The sequence below is a fragment of the Pteropus medius genome, unplaced genomic scaffold (genome assembly GCF_902729225.1).
Source record: "Pteropus medius unplaced genomic scaffold, Ma_sr-lr_union100, whole genome shotgun sequence".
Taxonomy (NCBI): domain Eukaryota; kingdom Metazoa; phylum Chordata; class Mammalia; order Chiroptera; family Pteropodidae; genus Pteropus; species Pteropus medius.
The window spans coordinates 3,519,039-3,542,894 of record NW_024354502.1 but is presented as its reverse complement, the minus strand read 5'-3'; the positions used below and the strand labels follow the sequence as shown (position 1 = coordinate 3,542,894).

The 23,856-nt window shown below is 30.6% G+C and overlaps 1 protein-coding gene across 1 annotated transcript in view; it reads right to left on the bottom strand.

The window, feature by feature from the left end:
* TMEM65 (transmembrane protein 65) overlaps positions 1–23,856 on the bottom strand; it is a 41,506-nt gene that overhangs the window by 2,775 nt on the left and 14,875 nt on the right. Inside the window, exons 2-6 of the mRNA XM_039853988.1 lie at positions 12,829–12,873; positions 9,656–9,723; positions 5,490–5,544; positions 4,573–4,615; positions 2,622–2,727 (exon numbers count right to left, since the gene is read on the bottom strand). Coding sequence (XP_039709922.1) covers positions 2,622–2,727; positions 4,573–4,615; positions 5,490–5,544; positions 9,656–9,723; positions 12,829–12,873 — 317 coding nt within the window. The remainder of the gene's footprint in view (positions 1–2,621; positions 2,728–4,572; positions 4,616–5,489; positions 5,545–9,655; positions 9,724–12,828; positions 12,874–23,856) is intronic.

The window sequence follows — 23,856 nt, the reverse complement described above, 5'->3', positions numbered from 1 at the left end:
TACTATGTACTATAAAATTCAACTGTGACTGCATTTCTTTTGATCACAGTAACTTAAATATGAAAATAAGCTACAAAAAGGGTCTAGAACAAATGATAAAGTTCAAAGCAAACAGGAAGTTTTTATCAAATTGCTATAAAAATAATATTAAAAAATGCTCAAGTAGAAAAACACTTTTTAAAAATTGTACATATATTTTAACATCAAAAGATGTTAAATATAGGCAAAAACCTGACCTAGATTCTTATTTTGACCTTGTAACATTTGCACTTATTTATGTACATTCACAGAGACTATATTCTACTTTAGATTCCTGACTTCCCATAGACATGAAATGATCACTGCTAATAGATTCCACTTCCTCTTCCCACCCAGAATGCCTGCTACGACCATCCATAGAAACCAAAGCTTTCCTCCCCCTCACTTTAGGAATGCCAGTCATTGAATTCCAACCCTGTTATCGCCATGGGGCATAAAGTCAACAGGGCAGGGAGGGAGGAAAGAAGTGTGATACCTTTCTCTGGCTCCCTGATACAGGACCTGAAACATATTTCCCATTGTAAAAATGGTTACTTACATATTATTATCAGATTTTATGATACGAGGCCCTATAGTTAACTACACTGAGGCTAACCAGTGAACTTGAGTACATCTGCAATATTGTTTTTCAAGAAAATATTTTCAGAGTTTCAAACAACCGAATTACAAATGAAGTTTTAAAATACAACTTATGTCAGTTAGAACCTACATGTGCACTGGCATACTTTCTATTAAAGGTAAATTTCCGAGTTAGCTTATGTCATAACTAGATGGTGGATGATTAACTTCAATTACTTCATGCTATTTATAACCAAATGTTATGTTACAGAATAGATTTGATCGTAATATAAAACAAACAATCAACAAATAAGGAATAGAATGCATATGCCTTGGGGTTATTTAGCAAAACACACATACACACACACACATACACACTGGTTTAGTAATTGAGGTGCTTTTGTTATACAAAAGGGGAAATGGACCTGCGTATAATATTGAGAGAAAACAAAATTATCAATTGCGTGAGAAGAGGAGACCCCAGGAAAATAATCTTCTTTTGATACCAACAATAGTGCTAACACATTAAACCTAATTGCTAGAATGTTAGAATATCCTTATTCCTCAACAACTCTGGCTGATATCAGCTAGCTAGTCTCACTTCAATTTACCTGGAATATGGATACATATACATGTAATTTTACACAGCAACAGATAGGTGCAAGGTGGAAGCTGAGAGTCTGCATTTCTAACAGGTTCCCAGGTAATACTGATTCTCCTGGTCTGGCATCACACTTTGAGAACCACTGTCCTATACAACAATCTTTTCCCATGGTTTTAACTATCATCAACCTTTCCAGTGAGGCCTGCAGTGACCCTCTATTTAATACTGCAGTCTGTCTCTATCCTAGCACTCCCAACCTCTTTTACCCTGCTTGGCTTTCTTTTTTTCTTTAATTCCTATAACACTTGCAAACTTCTAATATACTAAATATTTCATTTGTCAGATTTTTTAAGTGTTTCTTTCCCCCATGCTAGAAAGTAAGATCCACTAGAAAAAATGATCTTGTTTTGTTAACCAGTATAATAAAAACTCCTAGATCTGTACCTTGCATATAGTAGGCAAACAATAAATATTTGTTAAATGAATGAATGATAACACCCATCATCTCTAATTCAGACCTCTCTAACTCTTCGCCTTTAATCCAAATGCCTACTAGGTGTCACCACATGAATGTTCTACTAGCAGCTCAAATTCAATGTGCCCAAGACAGAACTTACTCTCTTCCCTTACGAACTTGTTCTTCCTCCTTTTCTTCTTGACTTAATTGGTGGCATCGCAATCCATCTAGTTTCCTTTCTATTTAAAATTCACTAGCACTCCATCACCTAGGTATGTGGTTCAAGTTCTTTAGCGTAATTTATGCCTAGATAGAAAAATGTGTTCCTGTCTGATCCACTCATGTTTCTCCAACTCAGTTTTCTACTGCTATTTCTATTCATAACTACTATATATTATATCCCAGCAATTCCTAATTTCCTGTATTTCTCTGAACACGCACTGTTTTTATCATGCCTTTCTACTTGCTAGTTAATATACTTGGAATTCTCTTGTTCATCTAGTAAATGCCTCATCAATAATAAAAAAAAATCAGCTTAGATCTAACAATTGCCAAGAAGTCTCCCCACCAAACAAAATATTTTCCTAAATATTTCTCTTGTGCTATTGCTATATCTAGTGCATTATTCTATTATTGCATGCCATGTTAAATTATAATTTCTTTAAATGTCTGGTTCTCTACGAAACGGTCCACAAAAAGAACTATAGTTTATTATTCAGTTTATGTCTAGTACATAACCGATACTCCTCAAGATTAACTGAAGCATATAAAGAATTTTTTAAAAATCAAGTATACCTACAAAAAATGAGTCACTAAAAATTTACTCTTCCTGTGAAAACTGCCAAGGCTTGAACAATTTTCATTAAAAACTCCACTCAGATCAAATTTCTCAAGGGACTGAACTATACGGTGTCTTAGTCTGGCTATCTGAATTCATTATCGTAAACCATATAAAGTACTTACCAAATGTGTACTAACACGTGTTTGCCACATGTCAACTTGCTTTGGTGTGAGATCAGGAATTGACAGGCCTAGCCTGGAAGCCAAAGCTTCAACGTAGCCTGCAAGTCTTTAAAAATATATGAGGACAGAACATAAGTTTTTAAAGAGACATACAAATGTCCTCAGATAGTAAAAAAATAATTAATGCAAAGAGAAATAAGATAATTTTACACCTGTAATTGGCACCCTAGAAATGGTATAAACATTTTTTACAACTTTCATTTTTTTATTGTGTACAAATAAATCCAGTTTAAAACTATTTTCACATTAATATATTCAATAGATAAATTAATTGATTTAAGAAAAATTATTCTCTATCATTACTTTAAAAAGATCAAGTATTTAAAATTTTTTGCAACATTTATAATAATTTATGCACTTATTCTAAATTCAAAGTAAAGAACTTTAACACATGATATAAATAATAACTGTCATTAGAAAGCAAAAATTTCCAAAATGCATTAGATTGGTATAATAAGAAAAACAGCCCAGAATTTTCAGGGCAATCTCAGGTATTTATCAATTCTAAGTCAACAACATTTATTGGATATAACCTCTGTTTATGAGCTGTAAGAAAGAAAAAAAATTGCCAACTAAACTATATATACCATCATTTAGAAGATGGATCCCAATGTCAGATATGTTGTCTAAAAAAGCTGTATATCTGAGAATTGATAAAATGTGGTATTTGCTACTTAATGATATTTTTTAAAGGCAGAGAAGAAATAGTTCTTAAATATAAACACTCCCAACAAAATCTTTATCTCTAATCAAAAATAATTTTTATGATGCAATCTAAAACTAAATGGCCTTAAAATCTATTAGATCATTTGGTTCTGTTAAATACAGAAAGCTATCACAGTAGCTATAGCATTAACTTTACGGTTGGAAACTGGGAATTGGAATGTTTGAGAGGTGATATCGTTACAGATTTATGCCAGGAATTCCAGGAATATAAAATTTCTGCCTTGGCCCAGAAACAAAGAAACTTTGTTTTTAGCAATAGCTTTGGCCCCAACTCCAGTGCAAAAGTCTAATACATAGGATTAGATTACTTACAAAGCTGCCTTTGCCTAGACTATAGGGCTAAGTAGACTTCTAGTAGACCCAAATACAAATCTCGAAACTTACCACTCCAATGAACCAAGGAAGGAGGAAAGAGAACCAAAGACTGAGCAAGAGAGAGTATGTTTACCACAATGCCAGCTTGGTCTAATTTATACTTTCCTCGCTTCCCCAGGCTCAGGAAGCAGCCTAAGCCATCTGCTGCTTGGAGAAAATGTAAAAATAGAAAGAGAGAAAACGGGCCTTTTCTATGTAGACATCCTCAGTTTGTTTCATCATTCCTGCTACATGGAGTAAAAAGAGCAAAAACTGGCCCCCCAAAAACATGTATGCTTTGGCCATATACTCCCTTTGAAAGTTCTTCTCTCTAGAAAACATGCCCAGTCAGTATCCTCACATTTGAACTGTATCTCTTATCTCTGGGCTTAGTGGGAGGGCAGGGTAGAGAAATAAAAAGGGGTTCTTACTTTTAATCCTGTCTCATCCTTGGAAATGTCTATAAGATACATATAAATATTGAACGCTGCTTACATTATGGTAGTTTCAGAAAAAATGTTTGCCTCTATCAGAATCCCTTGAGAAGATTATTAAACACAAATGTCAGGGCCCAGTCCTCAAAAACACTAATTCTACACGACTGGGGTACAACCCAGGCATCTATATTTGAGGCACAGCAAAGATTTAGTACTACTAACTTAGAAATACAAAATTTTAAAATTTAGTTCTAAAACACACACACACACAAATAAATGTCCCTTTTTAAAAGGCTTCTCAGTTAAAAGAAAATAGATAAGAGAAAGAGTAAGTAAGCATATACATGCACAAATGAATAAATGAATGGACCTACCCAAGTCCAGCTAAATCTGAAACAAGATTTCCCAAAGCAGCAGCTAAAAAGGTAAAAAACAGACAAGTGAATTATTATATAGAATTCAGAAAAATCATTATAATACATCACTATGTAATCAATAAAGCACTGGTCTGTTAGAATTACCACATTTCTCAAATTACAATTATATCTAAAGTAACTCATTGGATAGCTCTGAATCTCAAGATTTCAAAATAGAACACAATTCTCTTGAGATTATACTATTCTACCTCCATCAAATAGTAGGGTTTTTCTGTTATGGCATCCAGGTTCCATTTTGGTGTCAATTTTAAAACACCTCTACAGTATTTTGTAGCTGTAATTTTCAGATAATATTTGTTTAAGGGAATTTGGATATTTGGAAGATAAAAAGTAAAAAGCCATATGTAGAGCTCTGAAATTTAAGAAAATCAGAAGAAACGTCTCTTTCATTGACTTCATGTGTTCCAGATAATAAACACTACACAGAACCATTCTCAAATTTCAACATTATGAAGAAAAGAGTGTTAACTGAGGGGAAAGAAGGAGATAGAACCAAATTAGGTTTTCTGTGTTGTATTTCCTTCTCTGATTGTTCTACCCAACTTGAAAATAAATAATTTAATAAATAAAAGGGGCAGAAAGGTTTTAGGGTAACACTGAATTAAGAGAAAAACTTTTTAAACAGTATAGATTAGATAGTCAGTATAGATTAGATTACGGTTATCAATTAACTAACATAAAGTACCTAGAATTTCTCAGAAAAAAAAGTACGACATACACAAAATTAAGAATTAGAGGAAAAGGATATAGGAGATAGACAATGAGCAAACTCATTCAAATTATCCTCTTCTAAACTTAACCTACTGAAATGTCTTATATAGAAACAATGGAATAATATCACTATTATTAAATACCTGCCATAGTTGAAATTCCCAAAATAATTCCAATAGACATCTCAATATGGGTTCCCTGAAAAATGATTACAAAGAACTTAATCCTAAAAATTAAAGCTGAAGTGACTTTAAAAGAATAGCAGAACATTAATAAAAACATAAAATAGTTAAATCAACATGTTTTACAGCAAAATTATATACACAAAATATGCAGAAATATCAATATTTTATTAATTAAAATTAGGCTTTCATAAAAATAAAAAATATCAACACACACAGCAGTACAAGTCATCATTAAGAAGCTAGAATCTGTATTTTCCTATCACAAAGAAAGATACTTCAAAGCTTTTTGAACACAAAGATGACCAATTCATCTAAATTTTAAATTCTGAATGATATATCTATGCTACTGTTATTTAGTTTATGAAAGATTAAAAGGACTAAATCGGTTTCTAGGGACCCAAAAGCTCAGACTTCAAAAATTATCTTATGACACTTAGTTCTTTAGCCATGAAATAGTGAGACCATATGATTCATTTATAAGTGACAGCAGCATTTAGTACAATAGATCTATAACAAAAATGAAGCTTTGTTGTATTTTCACAGAACTTATTTATTGAGATAACTTAAGATTTTCTATATCTATCTCATTCCTCTGAAGAAAAGAGGGGCTCGTATTTTTAATTCTATTTTAAAGAGAAGGAACTAAAATGAAGAAGATTCAACTATTGTAATGCTAGAATAAAGAAGAAATTCTAGAATCTATTGTGCTGCCATAAATGGACTTAATTTTCAAAAGCTCTCTTAAATACTGCTGCTTGGAAATTCTTAAAATCTCAATGATATTTGTGAGGAAAAAAAGCAAGAATGCTCTCTCTGGAATGTAGAAATACTGCATTACTCAATTATTTACAAAAGTGAAGAGAAGCTGAGTTAAATTTTCAACTTTCTTTCCCCTAAGGCTTTTGGTTCCATCCCTTTAAAATACAGTTCTTATATAGTCCAAACAGCCTGATATACAAAAGTCTCCCAGGCACTTAAAATTATAAGGTTGTAAAGGTACTCAAAGAAAGAGATTTCTGAAGAATGAAAGAAAAGAACAGGCACAAAGAATAAGATGTGTATCTGTAAATATGGATGCAAAAACAAACAAACAAACAAACAAAAAAAACTCCTGGAGCTTTAACATAGAAGAGAAGTGTTTGACAGTTACAGTGTTTAAAAAATAAAAAACAGCATCTTTAACAGGAATGAATCGTTAGGAATGACCCAAGAAGAATCTGCTTGCAATGCATGTATTTAAAAAGTATTTAAGTGCTTAATCATTTGATTAAATGTAAGGAACCTGAAAGTCCTTCTAATAGCATACAAAGCCTCAAATAAAATCAAAGTCAATGTGAAGGCAATGGACTATCCTCTCCTTTACTTTTTTCCAATTACATCAAATTTCATGTTAACAGGTTAGAAATTATAAACAAATCTAATACTAGTTGTCTTAAAGTTATACCTGGTTCATTGTCTTAATACAATTAATCTATTCTAGAATTCTAATAAATTCTATCCTAACTAATAAGAACAATAACCCCAAATCACACTCGGTTACAAAAAGCAATCTCAATAACAAAAACATAATAAAAAACTATGAAACTAAAAACTTAGTATGAACAGCAGCCAACAAAAAATCTATTACAAGAAGTTATACGAATTTGTTTTTATGACTGTAACTCGGGCAGCAGCGGCCCAGAGAGTACACCTAACAAGAAAGAGGAAAACATCAAATGTCTATGGCATGACAGAAAAAAAGAAGCAAATATCTTAACTAACTATATCTCAAAAGGCATAGCTGTCCCACAATGTTAGGAAGCTATCAGTGTTTTTCTAAAAAGGTGAAAAAATTTCTTATTATACTAATGATCTCTTGTTTCCCTTTTGATAGGTTCTTTAATTATATCGTGTATGTATTTCAGTCTCAGCAGTCTATTACAAAGCCTCTTTGGAAAATTTCACTGTCCCTGAATTAGTCTGCAATTATCACAGGATAATATTTTTGACACTTATCACTCTTAATCAGGTATTGAGCCAGTGGTTTAAATATTTACTTTAGCATTATATAAATAACAACCTGGTGATAAGTCCCTGAAACTGGATTTCAATGTAAACTAGAAAAATAATCTAGTAATAAACAAATATTACTAAATTGGAGTCAACCATATGGGGCCTGCAAACACAGTCCAGTCTCAGTTATACTGAGACACAGGCCTAAGTAGCACAAAATAGTGAACAATATTACAATAATTTGACTCTAGAATGTGGGTGTTTTGTTTTGTTTGGGTTGGTAGCTCTATTTAGATATTTGTTTCAAAAAAAATGAGACCAGACTGTGAAGGTCTTATTCAAGATCTAAAAAGCTACCCAATTTCTCTATTCTGATCTCTCTTCAAAATCTACCTGAGTCTCTCTTTATGCAAAATATATCATCTCAACACTTCCCTGTAGCAAGAATGGTCTTTCAGCATTTGAATTATCTAATATCTGCTCTACTGAGGTGGGGAAAAAAAAAAGATTATTAGGTAGTATTATATGTAGTATGGGAGGTACTAGCTGTCAATAGAGAGAATCTAAAATGTTGAGTGAATTGTATAAAATCGAAAGAAATATTTGCCACAGAGAGACTTTAATTCAGACAATCTATTCAAAAACACAGCAAGTCTTAACTACAAGTTATAAGTTCATCATAATGGGTTTTTCATTACAACTAGATTTGATTTACATTAACTATTTAAATAATCTAACCAATTCAGATTTTAGCAATTTCAGAAAAGGCAGTGTAGTTCTAAATGGTTGAATAACTTTCTCACATTCGCAGATATATAAATTGGCCACTTTGATTTTTTTTAATTTAATTATTTTTATTTTTCAGTTATAGTTTACATTCAATACTATGCCAATTTGATTCCTATATACAAATGAGAAAAATGTTGAAATCAGTCAAAACACTAGCATTTTGAAATCATATTTCAGAGGCTTTTTCCCTACTACTCTAAGGAATTTTCCAGTGAGTGCCTGTCACCTTCCAGTTATCTGCATGCTAGAGTATTATCTGTGAATTTACCCTGTAAGTTTCCTCAACCAGATGAATGGCCAGGCTTTTTGGATACCTGTTCCCATCAATCTGGACATAAAGTAAGACTATACAGCAAAAAACCCCAAAACACTCTTGAATGAACAAATGTTAGATAATCTTTAAGCAAATTTTATTATCTATACAATATAAATTATCCTTTTATCCCTATTTGAAACCAAATATTTGATTTATGTTCACCTGTAGTACATGTGACCTCCAAAACACACACACACACACACAATTTGCATCTCTCATATGTATTTTCCTCACATTCAATAATCCTAACATTATTCCATTTTTTTAAGCGGTTTCCTACAAAATCACTAGAATTTATAGAATTTTTAAAAAGCTGTAAAGTCAGTGAAGAGAAATGGATAGAGCACTGGGCAGGTTCAGAATACCTGCATTTTAATCATGGGCTTACTTATAACTTTAGAATCTAGACCCAATACTGGTATCCATTAACAAAAGGTGTCACATGACGGTAAAAAGGTAAATCAGCCATCCCTGAAGCTAAACGACACTTTTAAGGAACACCTTTACAGTAAAATGACCACAGCAAAGGAGAATTTTTTTTAACACTACAATGGAACAAAGACAGAAGGGGTATATATTCAGTGTTCCAAACTGAAATTTAAAATATCTTCAGGTTAACTGGATTGACTATATTGAAACATCCTTTAAAACATTTTTGTATGGAAAACTGAATAAGGAACTAATCAAATAACATGTGTGATGTGAACTGCTGAATTAAATAATTCGTAATGTGAATTAAATAACATCAGAAAATTTTATATACTTTTTTCTTTAATAAGAATCTTGAAACTAGAACAGTATACTATAGACTCAATAAATGTTTATTACTGATAATGCTTTACCAAAAGTTTTAATGATTAATATATGTGATGTCTTAAAATTAGTTATAATCTAACATAAAATATAGTAAAAAATAGCTTCATTATATTAATAATTTTATAGTTATAATATGCAATAATCAGGAAAATATAAACCATATAAATTTCTTTATTAACTCAAAATAGAAGGGGTGAGAGAGAGAACTTACTGCAACAATCATAATTGCATTATCCAAAAAGCCAAACCCTATGAAAGGTATCGCATTGTGGATGAATACTGAAAAACATCAAAAACAGAAAATATATTTTAAGATTTCTATTATTTTAAAACGACAAAAACAGACCATATGATCAAAATCTCTCTTAAGTAGAGTTGATAAGCTTTGGAATTTGCTTTCCATTCCCCATAGCCAAAAGATTCTGCTCCTGCTATAAGTTTAGCTTCTTGATAGAAGCTATACTGAGAAATAAAATAAAATAAAATAAAAACACATAACACGTAAAAACAATTGTGTTAGGCTTTTGTGTTTTCTTACTGGCAACACACATATACATATGAATTACATACAATTAATGGCAGAACAAATAAATAAATACATATGAACACCATGTTTTACCTGTTTAATTGCTATTGACATCAATCTGTTTCTCTTATACCTAAAAACTGATATCATAAAATTGATTTCCACATTAGAAATAATAAGAAATTCCTTGAATTAAATTTCAGGAAAGCTCTTTGGTCACTTTTACTCACTAAACAATTTTTTAAACAAACATTAGAAAAATGTGATTATCTCATTTATATTGGACATCTGTGTGTAAAGTCTCCCCCACCACACAATGCATCAGTATCCCTGAATACTTTCACAAATTATAAACAATATTTTATTTAAATAAAAATGTAATTTGGCCTATTCTTACCAAAGGCACACCTTACCTCATCTACCTAGTATATAATATAATCTGAATAACCTGAGATAATAGAAATGTAACTAGGAAGAACTAATACCTATATATTTTTATACATTTAGCCTCCCTTTTTTCACATTTGCATCTTCAGCACATTGCAGAATGCCTAGTGCATAGTAGATGCTCAATAAATATTAGTTAATTAAGTTGAGGACCACTAACCTGAAAAGGAAGAGAATTCCAGACTGAGAGAACTGAAGGCAGACTGTGAAACAGATTAAAAGCTGGGGATAGTTAAAAGACTTTATTCCAATTAATCTATAAATTTCCAATGTATAGTCAACATCAGTTCAACTGAGGACTCTTTTTAGATAAACATCAAAACTCTGAGTTTTATATCATATCCAAAAAATAGTCCCTTAAATCAACTGGTTATATGTGTTCAGTTTCAGTAACTTTAGAGTCTTTTTTTAATCTAGTTAGGTCCACAGAAAGTATAATTAAAATATAAGCCAGAAGTTAAGAAAGTTTGATATTACTACAAATTGAGTTCTGTACCAACCAGGAAAGGCTAATAAACAGTCTAAAAAACCCCACCAGAAAAAAAAAAAAACACACAAAACAAAAGCACTTCTACCCACAAGCACTATCGAAGACTAAGATTAGGGAAAATAGTAGATATCCTAGGTCATTTCAGATTTCTTTTTGTTATCAAGTAAGAATATTCTAGATAAAAAGCAGCATCTTTTCAATTATAAAGAATATTATTTTAAATGCAGTTGAGTATGTTAAAAATCAAATAGAACATAATGAAATGGGATTTTTCAATTAAATAGCCTAGTTTTGGTTCTTTGACTTTTTGCCTAAGTCTAGTAATCTACTAGACATAAAAATTTTATAATAAGTAGCTTCCAAAACATATATATAATTCCAATTTCCAAAAACATAGCACAAATTTGATAGGTCAAAAAAGTATAATGAAATTTTAAAAATTTACTAAAAAAAAACCCCCAAACATTTACAGTGAAGAAAAAACTACTTAAATTTATCTCTGGAGAGAGGTCCCACAAATCATCTTCTCAATCGTCTTTGAAATGTAATACGGCAAAGTAACTATGAAACCTTTGAGATTACTTAACATTTGGGGGTTACTCTGACAGCATCTCTAAAACCGGCCAGTTATAAATATCTTAAATTAGGTGTTAAGGCTATTAAAATAAGATTAGACCAGTTGCTAACCTAGTAAAAACCTGGTTTGTAAAACCAAGGCACGTTGCTATAATAATCACTTTGAACTATAAAATATATCATGTTTTTATGCCTAGACCTAAATAAATGTATATCATATTTTTATGTCTAGACCTAAATAAATGTGTCCTATAAGTAAAAAAAAAAAAATATTGTTAACCCAAAGGAAAAAAATATAATTTTCAAAAAATTAAATTAACATGTACTGGATACTCCACTGGCGCTTGAGACTTGGTTACCAGCCCTCAAGAAGTCTGGGTATGATAACACAGCCATAGAAATAGTTAATTTCAATATGACCAAAAAAGTGATAATAGTATTATACAGTGCTATGGATATTGACTGTATGAATCTAGGCTAGGAGAATCAGGAAAGATTACCTAAAGAAGAGAAGTCTTAACAAATTCTTAAACTATTTTGATATTTGGGAAAAGTTACTTATTTCTAACATAAATTATATTCTACCTTTGAGAGAAAAAAGAATTATTAAATAGGTTTAAAAAAAAATTATGTTTGCTCTCCAGTATGTAATGATCTTCCAATTTGTAATTTCTTCAATTTCCTTTGGGAAATAATATTCTGTACCTCAGTAATTGTTAGCAAATCACATCTAATATTTAGCTCTAACTGACAGCCTACTCAAATTCACTTTACTGTTAAATAATTCTTCTTCAACTGTCTTTATAAGATCCCAAACTGTTTGACATACTTCAGCGTTGGCCTTTGAATATTTACTCCTATCATAATAAAGAAAGCATACCAGAAGCATCCTAAGATTCTTCTTCCTGGTGGTTTTAAATCAACTTTACTTTCTTCATTATTACAAACAGAAAGCCTGGGGTATTTTCTCCACCACAGAACAGTTCCACCTAGCCTTGAGCCTAGAAATTCTAGTTTGACAATTGCCTAACTTAAATCCAAACTGAATTAAATATATCCTTTTTCCTAAGAATTAAGCAAAATTCTACCATAAGTATAATTCTACTTGTAGACGGTAAAATATTTAAACGATAATGCATATGGTTAATAATATTAGAAACTTGGTAATATTGTGATATGTGTTAAACCAAGCTTATAAACTGTTTGCTTCAGCATAATAAATAGGATAATCCACTCTATCTGGAAAAGTTTAATTCACTGACTCTTTTATACTATCAATGAATGATACAGTTATTTTACATCCAAACGATAGACACACAATATTTAACAATTATAGAACCATTACCATATCTCAGCTGTCCTGGGGTGGGTGGTCGAGCTTCCAATTTTTCTAAAGGGGAAAAAAAGGGTGTGGAGCAAGAATTAGTTACTATAGCATGATTTCTTTTTTATTACAATGAAGAAAACACCAGCAGATTTACAAAGTGAGAAAACATTAGAGTTTATTCATAAATTAACTTTAGGTTAATAGACCCAAATTATCCATACAGAAAATATTACTTGGTATGGATTAAATTACAAGACTATAAAACAAAAATGAGTAAATCATTTGCTTTTTTTTTGTTTTTAAGTCCTTATTTCTATATAATGAACCTGTTTACATTAATTACAGTAAAAAGAAAACACTGCAAAAATACAGCTACCCTTCTTTAAGACAGCAACCCTACATGACTTAAGAAATATACATACAAATGAATATTAATAACATGAAAAATAATATTCAAAGAGACCTAGGTGTCTTTCAAAAATAGGAAAACTATTATTAAATGTATTACACCAATGACTTCACTGGATTGTGTTCTGTTCCTTAAATAATCTCTTGATAACATACTAAATATTTTTAGTTTTGAAACCTACACTACTGAATAATATAGAATATTTTACACAATAAAATGACCTAAAAAAGCAGGGTGTTATTCAACAAGTAACAATATACTATTTATAATATGTCATAATAAACACACAAAGTTTTCCCAAATATATATTGAATATCTTCAAGTGCCATCATTAAATCTACAAATTAACAATTACTACAAAAAATGCAATCTACCTAATCCCATAACAATAACTCTTGCACCATTTGTGCAAGTACAGGAGTAAGCTATGGTAAATGGCTAAGAATCCTACCTTCTTCATCATCACTCAATCCACAGAAATAATGATAACCTATAGGGAAGAACTCACACCACAGACTATTCTACTCTAAAGATTTAGACAACCAGATTTTTCAAGGCAACACATTACAGACAATGCACATTTTCTAAAACATTTGTTTATAACCTATGATAACATAAGAACTTAAGAATTTAGTTTAAAAAAAGTAAAGAGCAAATAAATCTCTACTGATAAGCTATATGAAAAAGGAGTATTGATCATATTTGTGAATGCTATTTTACTAAAAAAGCATATAGAACCATAATGGCTTTACCATAAGAAATACACTAAAACCTAGAGTTTAATCAATTATCATATTATTCAGAAAGTTGTAAGAATGCAAGTTTAAGTTTTGTTCTTCCTTTTTGAAGAAATGTTAAGAAATGAAGATATACTAATGTTTGTAGAATTTTACATCTGATTAAAATATGTTCTCCATTCTTTGACTAGCACTATTATCTCAAAATTTACTTTGAAAGCATGCAAATAGTTTTCCAGATTTTTAACAAGGAGTATAGGATACTACTGTAGTCCACAGAGTTTTCTGGTGAAGTAAAAATGCAAAAGCAGTTACATACCAGAACCATCTGCTAGCGGGATTACTCACTATCACTACGGTTCTAACACTGTGAGGAGACGTCCTTGTCAACTGACTGAACATCTCGAAATACCTAAAAATTCAACAAGCAGGACTTTCCCGATAGAATGAGAGTATACAGAGTCCTTGGTTTTACTTCAAATTCCCTACATATTGAGCAAAACATTTAAAATATTTTACAAGTCCTAAGAATAAGTGCTAGGCAAATGTATAATATGTAGCAGTAAAGAGAAAAAAAATCATATAATACATACAGTATCCTAAGCTTTCGTTCCAACTACACATAAGGACTAAGAAATTAAAGGTAATAAAAAAATGTTTTTCCAAAAAAGAGAGAAAGATAAAGAAATATAAAGGAAAGGAGAGAGACCAGGGAAGAAAACCACTGGCGGCATAGAGACGAAGGTAAAATCAAAGCACAGATCTGTCTCCTGCTTCACAGAGAACCCAAGGAGGAACAAGAGGAAACATGAAAGGAACATTTCCTAGAAGTGGAAATTTTATTGAAAGGTACCCATCAAAAATTTTCTAAATTATAAGTTGATAGTTTTGAGGACTCTGACACTGTAAGTTATCTTCTTTACTATATTAACTGAATCAAAACAAAATATATATCAGAAGTAAAAAACATTAGATGTACAATACACAACAGAACTCAATCTCAGACATAAGCCCAAGGCTTCAGCAATATATGCAGGTTTTAAAATGTAACGGCTGCTAATATGACCTCCCTAAAAAACAGTCACAATAAACCCCAGCAATTTTATTTCCCTATAAATATATCTTAATCTTAAGACTTTTCTTTTGACATAGGTAAACTACCTATACTTACACTGGACATACATTGTAATCCAACGTTTTATTCAGCAGACTTCGGAGTTGTGTGTGTGTGTGTATGTATGTGTGTGTGTGTGTGTGTGTGTGTGTGTGTGTGTGTGTGTGTGTGTGTGTGTGTGTGTTTTACATACACCATAATTTCTCTCTTCTTTTCTGATTATTTTAAAATAATAAGATGACCATTAAGAATGTACTTTGCAATACCATATTTTCCAACTATTTTTAGCTTAAAAAATTTTAGATCCACTTCCAATACTGAACCTTCTTTTAGACCCAATCCTTCTGCACAAAACAACAATAAACTATAGACTAAAATATAATATAACCAACCATCCGAAAGCACTGCAAAATGACCCAGAATAGGTTGATTCTGGGGAGGAATCAACACTTAGAAGGAAGAACGGAACTAAATGAGTTACTGGTTTGCTGCAGCTTTTGGCCTGAGGGCAGGCCTGAATCCACAACATGTAGGACAACTATATCTTCAATCTTTATGGTCGGAAGAATCAATAGATAGGCTGCAAGATAATCAAAGCGACTGGAAAGTTAAGAGGGGAATCCTAGAAAGAACAGAGTCAGAAAGGAGGAGCCCTAAATATACATTCAGTTCATATATATGGCTGACTTATGAACCATATAGGGAAACCCAAAAAATTCCTAGCTGAAGGTAAAATAACTAAAGATTTGAGCTGCATGCAGCCCAAGAGACAGAGCTTATAGTTTAAGCTTAACCATTAATTGCCTGCTAAAACAAATACACAAAAATCAGTATCTTTCAGAATAATAAAACAGAATCCAAAGTTTCTGTAACATAATTACAGCAATGACTAGGATACAATCCAAAATTAGTTCAGAAAAAAAGAGGAAAATATGACCCATTTCCAGGAGAAAAAACAACAGAGACCAATCCAAAATGACTCAAAATGTTAGAAATAGTAGACAAGAACTTTAAAGTAAAATTTAAAATTATACTCAAAGACATAAATGAAAATACACTCAAATAGAAGCTTTAAAAAAGAACCATATTGAAGCTCTAGATTGAAAAATGCATTATCTGAAATTTTAAAATGAACTGAATAGGCTTAAAAGCAGAATGGGGGTAATAAAAGAGTTAGTGAACATGATGATATATCAGTCAGTAAAAATCACCCAATCTGAAGAATAGAGAATAAAAGGATTGAAAAATAAGAAACCAGAGTCTCAGGGACCTGTGGCTAAATATGAAAGGTCAATGTATGTATAATTGGAGTTCCAGAAGATGAGGAAAAAAAGAACGAGAAATTTTTGAAAAATGGCTAAAAACTTCCCAAATTTGGTAGAGGACATAAATCTCTAATAAGACATATATGAAGAAAATCAATAATAAAGAAAATATCATGAAAGCAGTCAGAAAAAAAGAAGACATTAAATACAGGAGAACAATTATCTGAATATGCTGAAAGAAAAAAAAAAGCTATAAGTCCAGTATTATATATCCAGAAAAATTATACTTCAAGAATGAAGGCAAACTATATCTCAGATAAACTAAAACTATGAGAATGTGTTGCCAGCCAACCTATAAACTTCCCAATCCTACTTGGAGATATAAAAGCCTCTCTCTTAGCAACTGATAGAAAACTATGCAAAAAGATCAGCAAAATATAAATTATTTGAACAGTATCAACCATCTTGATCCAATTGATATTTAAACATCTACACCCAAAAACTATAGAATGCATTTTTCATCTTCAGATATATTCATCAAGGTAGACCATATATATGATCCCCAAAACATGTGTTAATAAACTTATAATTAAAATCATAAAGAATATATTCTCTGACCAAAATAGAATCAATAACAAGTTATCTAGGAAAAAATCTAGAAATTATTATCTTCTACATACATGAGCCAAAGAAATTAAAAGAGAAAATACAGTTGACCCTTGAATAACATGTGTTTAAATTGCACAGGTTCACTTTCATGCTGATATTTTTTAATAAATACCATAAATGTATTTCCTCTTCCTTATGATTTTCTTAATAACATTTTCTTTTCTCTAGCTTACTTTATTGTAAGAATACGGTACATATAACATACAAAATGTGTTAATTGACACATTACATTATCGGTAAGATTTCTGACTAACAATAGGCTATTAGTAAAGTTTTGAGGAAGTCAAGTTATATGTGGATTTTCAACAGCGTGCTAGGGAGCAGGGGGGCATCCCTAACCCCTGCGTTGTTCAACGATCAACTGTACTTCAAACTGAATAACAATAAAAATACAACGTATCAAAAATCGTGGGATACAACTAAATAAATGCTTGGAGGGAAATTTACTATTTGAGATACTTATATAAAAAGAAGAAATATTTAAAATAAATGACCTATAGTACTATATTAAGAATAAGAAAAAAAGAGCAAGGTAAACCATGAATAAGCAGTAGAAGGAAGGAAATAACAAAAAGAGTTGAAATCAATGAAATAAAAAACAAACAATAAAGGAAATAGACAAAGTTGGTTCTTTAAAAAGATCAATAAAATTAATAAACCCCTAGGCACACTGATCAAGAGAGCGAGAATAAATTACTAATATCAGGAATGAAAGAGGAGACATCACTACTGATCCTACAGACATTAAGAAGAGAATATTATGAATAACTATGCCAACGAATTCAACAACTTAGATGAAATGGACAAATTCCTTGAAAAATTCAACCTATCCAAACTGACATAAAGATGAAACAAAAAATGTGAATAGCTCTATCTAGTAACAAAATTGAATCTGTTATCAAACAACTTTGCTAACATAGCACCCTTTAGGCTCAGATGTTTGCACTGGTGAATTTCATCAAACATTTAAAGAACTCCAATCTTACACAAACTCACAAGCTCTTTCAGAAAAATAAAAGATGAGGAAATACTTTCCAATTCATTTTACGAGGCCAGAATAATCCTAAAAACAAAACCTAACCAAGAAATTACAAAAAAGAGAAAATTACAGACCAATATCCCTCATGAATGCAGACATGAAAACCCTTAATTGAATAAATGTTCTGCTTTCCTAAAGTGTGTTTATTCATAATAGTGGCAAAAAAATAACTAACATCCATATCCTTACATTTCCCCTTTTATTAAACATTTCTCACTGTTCAAAAAGTTGCTCTCAATAGGGTTCCATATTTAGAAATATAAAGGTTAGAAAAATTATCTATAAGCATCTATGAGACATAGGATGTTTTTCCCTTTTAATTTTACAGTTAAAAGTCTTTGCTGGAGGGCAAGTAAATAAGAGAATTGTTGCAAACTACTCATTCATACTGTATCGAATCAAATAAAAAGTATTTGAAATGGGACTATCTCTCCCTCGGATCTTTCCTTGAGAATTTAAATGTATTTAATCATTTTAATGTACAGACAAACCTTTTCCTTATATAAAAACCTCTAGATATTTATTACAAATCCTAAAAACAAAGAAAAACATTTGCATTTTTAAATATAAGATTTTTCAACACTTTCAATATTTTATTTTGCTTCAGTAACCCACCAAGATTAGAGAAAACAACTTAAAACATTTAAAACAATTTCACTTTTTTAATCAAAAGAAACTCTAATATTTTAGAACATATAAAGAATGAGGTGCTTCAGTCGGTTTTCTCATTAACTAAAGTAACCAGAAGACTGCTGTAGCTTATAAAATGTTAGCTGTTACTACCTAAGTAATACCGAATTTCTAAAAAATAATTCTTTGATGAATTGGAATATTCTAGTTCATCAGAATCATTGTTTTAATGTTCAATTATTATCTATTCGGGGAACATAAAACTAAGAAGCATTGTCACATAAAAAGGAAATCAGAAAGGAGTCAGAAGAAAACACAAATTAAGGCTTTTGTCCCTATTTGAAGAATAAAAATGTATTTAATCCAGCTGCTCTTTATAGTTTGTTACATAAATTATGAAATTTTAAGTTTTCTACTGTGTTCACTTAAAGAAAGGGGGAAGTCAGATTAGGAAGTAAAGATTATTGGAGAAATGAGAAACAGAATAAGGTAAGAAAAACAGATGAAGAACAAATGCAGAGATTTTTTTTTTTTAAAAGAGAGATTTTTTTAAAGCGAGCCTCAGAGAAGGCCATACAATAAAGAGACTCCCTAGATCTGGGTGAATGAGTTGCTGGTACATGGGTTTTGTCAGTCCTTCTACTGCATTTCTTTGTTGATTAGCCATCCCGTGGTCTAAATTTGACACTCATGTATCAGACTCCATTGTGCACACAGGTACCTCCTAATACATAGCACAATTCTCAGCACTATGAGAAAACCAAATTAATAGAAATCATTCCAGTTGTGTCAGAGGTTCCCAGGTTTTGCTATAGGACACAGAGGTTTCTGTATCCCAGGCTATGTTCTAAAAGTTTATTTTAAAAAAAATCCTGACCGACTGTTTATTGTTATCATTTTTTTAACATCAAATGACATCTGGTGAGGGAAGAAACTGACTATAGTTTCTAATAAGTTGAATTCCAGTTAGTTATTTTTTCTTTTTCCTATACTGAAAGGTAACCAATAATAATAGTTGTTTGATTGATAAGATTAAGGAGAAGCTTTTCATAGGACATATATTTAGGACAGTAATTCTACAATCAAGCTTTTTCTACTGCAATGACTATATGACCTCTAACCATAGAAGAACAAAATTACTATTTTAAAGTTCACATTTGCTTTCATCTTGGAAAATTCCTACTAGGTTTTTTTACTAAAATATTTTAGAATACTTCATAACTAAAATATAACTTATACATTCAAATATTTTTATTAGTGCTATAAACATACAAGGTAAATTTTAACTTACCCTTTATATTAGTGCTTAGAACAATGCAGACAATTCTTTTAAACTGTGCTTTTCAGGAATATACAACATGCAAGTTTTAAAATAGAACTGCCTGCAACCTAGCTATACAATGCCTTGGGCCTCTGATTGTACTTTGAAGTCAAAATTGTTTGCTACAATCAGAATTTACTGAAAACACCTTACATTAAATAAGCCATATTTACATACACACATACAAATATACAATTTATACATAAGTATCTATTCATATTTATATATATTAAAAGAATGAGGATGCTGAGTTTGTTTTTTCACTTAAGAGAAATTTTTAAGGAAAAATTAGAAAATAACATTAAATACTAAATTCCTTTGTTTTATCTAAATAGTTATACTTTTCAACTAAGGTTATACATGTTTACTGTAGAAAGTTAATGAGATTCAGAGAAACAAAAGGAAGTTAAAACTACCTATAATTTATCAGAAATAAACATTTTGATGTATTCTTCAATCTTTTTTCTATGGAGATGTAAAAAAATTGTATTCTGATGTTTTTCACAAAGCATTATATGGTATTTTCCCTTAACTTTAAATTTTTTAAGTCAATCGTTTTATTGGTATATTTTATTTCATCATATGTTGTACAACAGTTTAACTAATCCCCTATTAGTAGATATTTATTCCTTTTCACATTTACAGATAACACTAATTTAAATTTGTACCTAAATCTTTTTATGTTCCTCTGAAAGTTCCTTAAGGTAGATTCCTAAATGGCATTACTGAGTCAAAAAAAAAAGGCATAAATTAAAGGATTTAAAAAAATTTGCAAAATTTCTCAGAAAAAGTATGTCAAATTATTCCTATCTTGCTGCATTTTTGTTTAATACTACACCCTACTAAAAATAGTTTCCCATTTTCAGAATGTAGGTAAACTGTCATTAAAACAAAATCCTTGAAAGAAATTTTCTAAGCCCCAATCAACTGCAAAGTTATTTTAATTGGCAAAAGATTCTAATACACAAATAGGTAAGATAGGTCTAAGAAGTTCATTATAAGATTTAACCTATATCTCTCCCCTTAATTATATTTCTCTTTAAAAATAACTTTTTTTATAAAAAACATTAACAAGTCTTTCTAGAATATTTTTAGAATAAGCTATGCCCAGTGTATTTCTTTTTTAAATAAATTACAAGGAGATATATTGTATTTAAACTGAAAATCAAAAACTTTGGTAGAAGAAATGCAAGCGAAACACCTGTAGTTTCTTCATTTTAGTTTCCATTATAAAATGTGTTTACAATGGTGGTGCTGGAAAACAGAATTAGTTCCCTTGATATATATATAGAGCGAATTCTATATATTATTTAATAGAGATTATAATTTGTCATTTTCATTACTAAACATTCCATTAAATTTAACCATACTTTACAAGGTATAAATCTAAACTTGAAACAAAAGAAAATTTGAAAACCAAAAAGAGTCTTGTTTTCTATCATACTTTTATGGCAATGATAATTCTAAATGTGATAGCTTGTTTCAGTCTGTTATTGTGGAAGTAAATTAAACATCAACATAAGATCACAAATCAAGGGAAAAATTCAAAATCATTTATAATAGACTTAATAAGTACCAAAGCAACTTCACCCTGAGATGACATAAAAGGAACAGTTTAATGAACGGTTTAATGCATATACTATTCCTTTAATTATAAATAACTCAATACTCTTTAAAAAAAAAGTGCCCAGTTATCCAGTTTCTGATCTTTTGCCCACCTAATATTTGCTCCAGGTCCCACCCCAGCATCTTTCCCAAGAAAGTACAGGAAGTAGACTTGACAACACAAATCACATTTAACCTAAAAAGAGATTTATAAAAAGAACAGAGATGAAATCACTGTTATTTAATCAACAATTTGGGGACTATGGGTTTCAGTTACATGTATTTCTGATCATTATAAATAGCTGCTCAGACTTTTAAAAACTGAACCAAAAGTTCCAATGGATAAGGTAAAATTTACACTAAATATATAAAACATTAAAAATTACAAAGTTTAAGTACAAACCATGCTGTATGCAAAATAATTTAAGCAAATCATATTAAATGCCAAAAAATCAAACATGCACCAAAAGGGGTTTATAAAGCTACACAGCAGTATTTTTCATAAGAAACAAATTAATATGGCTAAGAATTATACTTATAAAAACTGACATTCAAAATTTAAAGATGAAAACTTTTGAGAAATAGCAAGGATCTTAACTTTTTAACTTAGTAAATTTAAATTAGCAGGTCTTGTCTTTCAAAATGAAGACTATAATTATAAAAGAACTTTTAAATTATTTTTTAAAATACATGCTTTAACTAAGACCCAAAAAAGCATTTGAGTGTGATTTTTTAAATTTTATTTAGCATATAAAGTTTTCCTGCAACATGTACATTATGTAGCAAAAAATTTATACTTAGAGCATATAATACTGTCACCTCATTAACTAATCTTCTGGGGAATGGAACATGTGACTTGGGGCTTTCTGGCACCCCAAACTGGTATCCAGTTTATCTAAGGACAACTAATTAGTTCCTGAGTTGAGGGAGGCCAGTGGCATAACAATTGAGGACAGGAGCTGGTCAGTAGTAATGAAAAAGATAGTGCCCAACGAATCATCACCTGTATTAACCTTATTAATACACTAACCTGTTAATTGTTTACCTCTGGCCTAAGAAATAGTAAATACTGGAGGTAAGCTATTTCCCCTATAGCTGTCGTTTCGAGGAGTTTTGGGGTTTTTTTTGGATAATCAAATACCATGGATTAGTGGTTGATTTCACCTAACTTGTATACTACTTAACACAGAGACTATATTCCTTCCCTTCCTTCATGCCAAAGGAAGACAAAGAAAATAATTACTAAATATAATGATATTCCTTTTTAAAAAGAGACTAAGATATTAAAACAATAGTACAACTTTTAAAAATAGATCTTATTACTTTAACTTATTAGGTATAGAGACAGTATTATATAGCTTTAAGGTCAGAAAATCTGTAACTATATTATACATGAATATATTATATTACAGATGGAAAACTTAAAATGAACTATGAAAAAATAATAATTCACCTTGGACTATTCTCTGTGGGTATGGTTACATAGATTCCCCAGAAGATATTCATTTTAAAATAAAATTGCTTAATACTAGGAACAAGAAGAGATTTTTTTTTCAGTTAATACATTATCTTTTCCCCTTTCAATCATTCCCAAAATAAAAATTCTTTCAGAGGATGTTAGTGCTGAAAGGACTAGAAACCATCTGCCAGTGGTTCTCAACATCTAGTGGTCCTTTTTTCCTACTCATTCATCCTAAAGAAACTTATAATCTTTTTTGTTTCTTATGTCTCACTTGCTGTGGCTATTTCAATAATTTTTAAAATACACTATTTAAATATAATTAAAAATAAGTGATTTTTGTCTTTTGTTAAGGTCATAAATTTAATCCTTCAGTTAAGCATGCAATTATTATTCCATCACATTCACAGAGTCTAGGATTAGATAATAAAAATAGTTCTTAGACAGTCTAAAACACTTGACAAAAAAAAAGATTATCGTTATAACTAAATCATGCTATTTCAAACCAACAAGAAGTTATGTAAAACAGATGCTTTGTTACTTGCAATAAACATCTAATGGACAACCAACACTGTTAACATTGTACTATACCAAAACTATCAGGGGTCTCTGCTGATGATATCTCCTTTGCTTGCGTCACAATGGTAATCTCAGGTTTGGGATATCTGCATGCTAAAAATATTTTAAAATCAAAATGTGTTCAAGCAATAAAGTAAATAAAATATGTATAAATAAAAAATATTTATGAAATTTTAAAGTAAAATATGCTAGAATAGAGGCAGTCCTCGCTTCGCACAG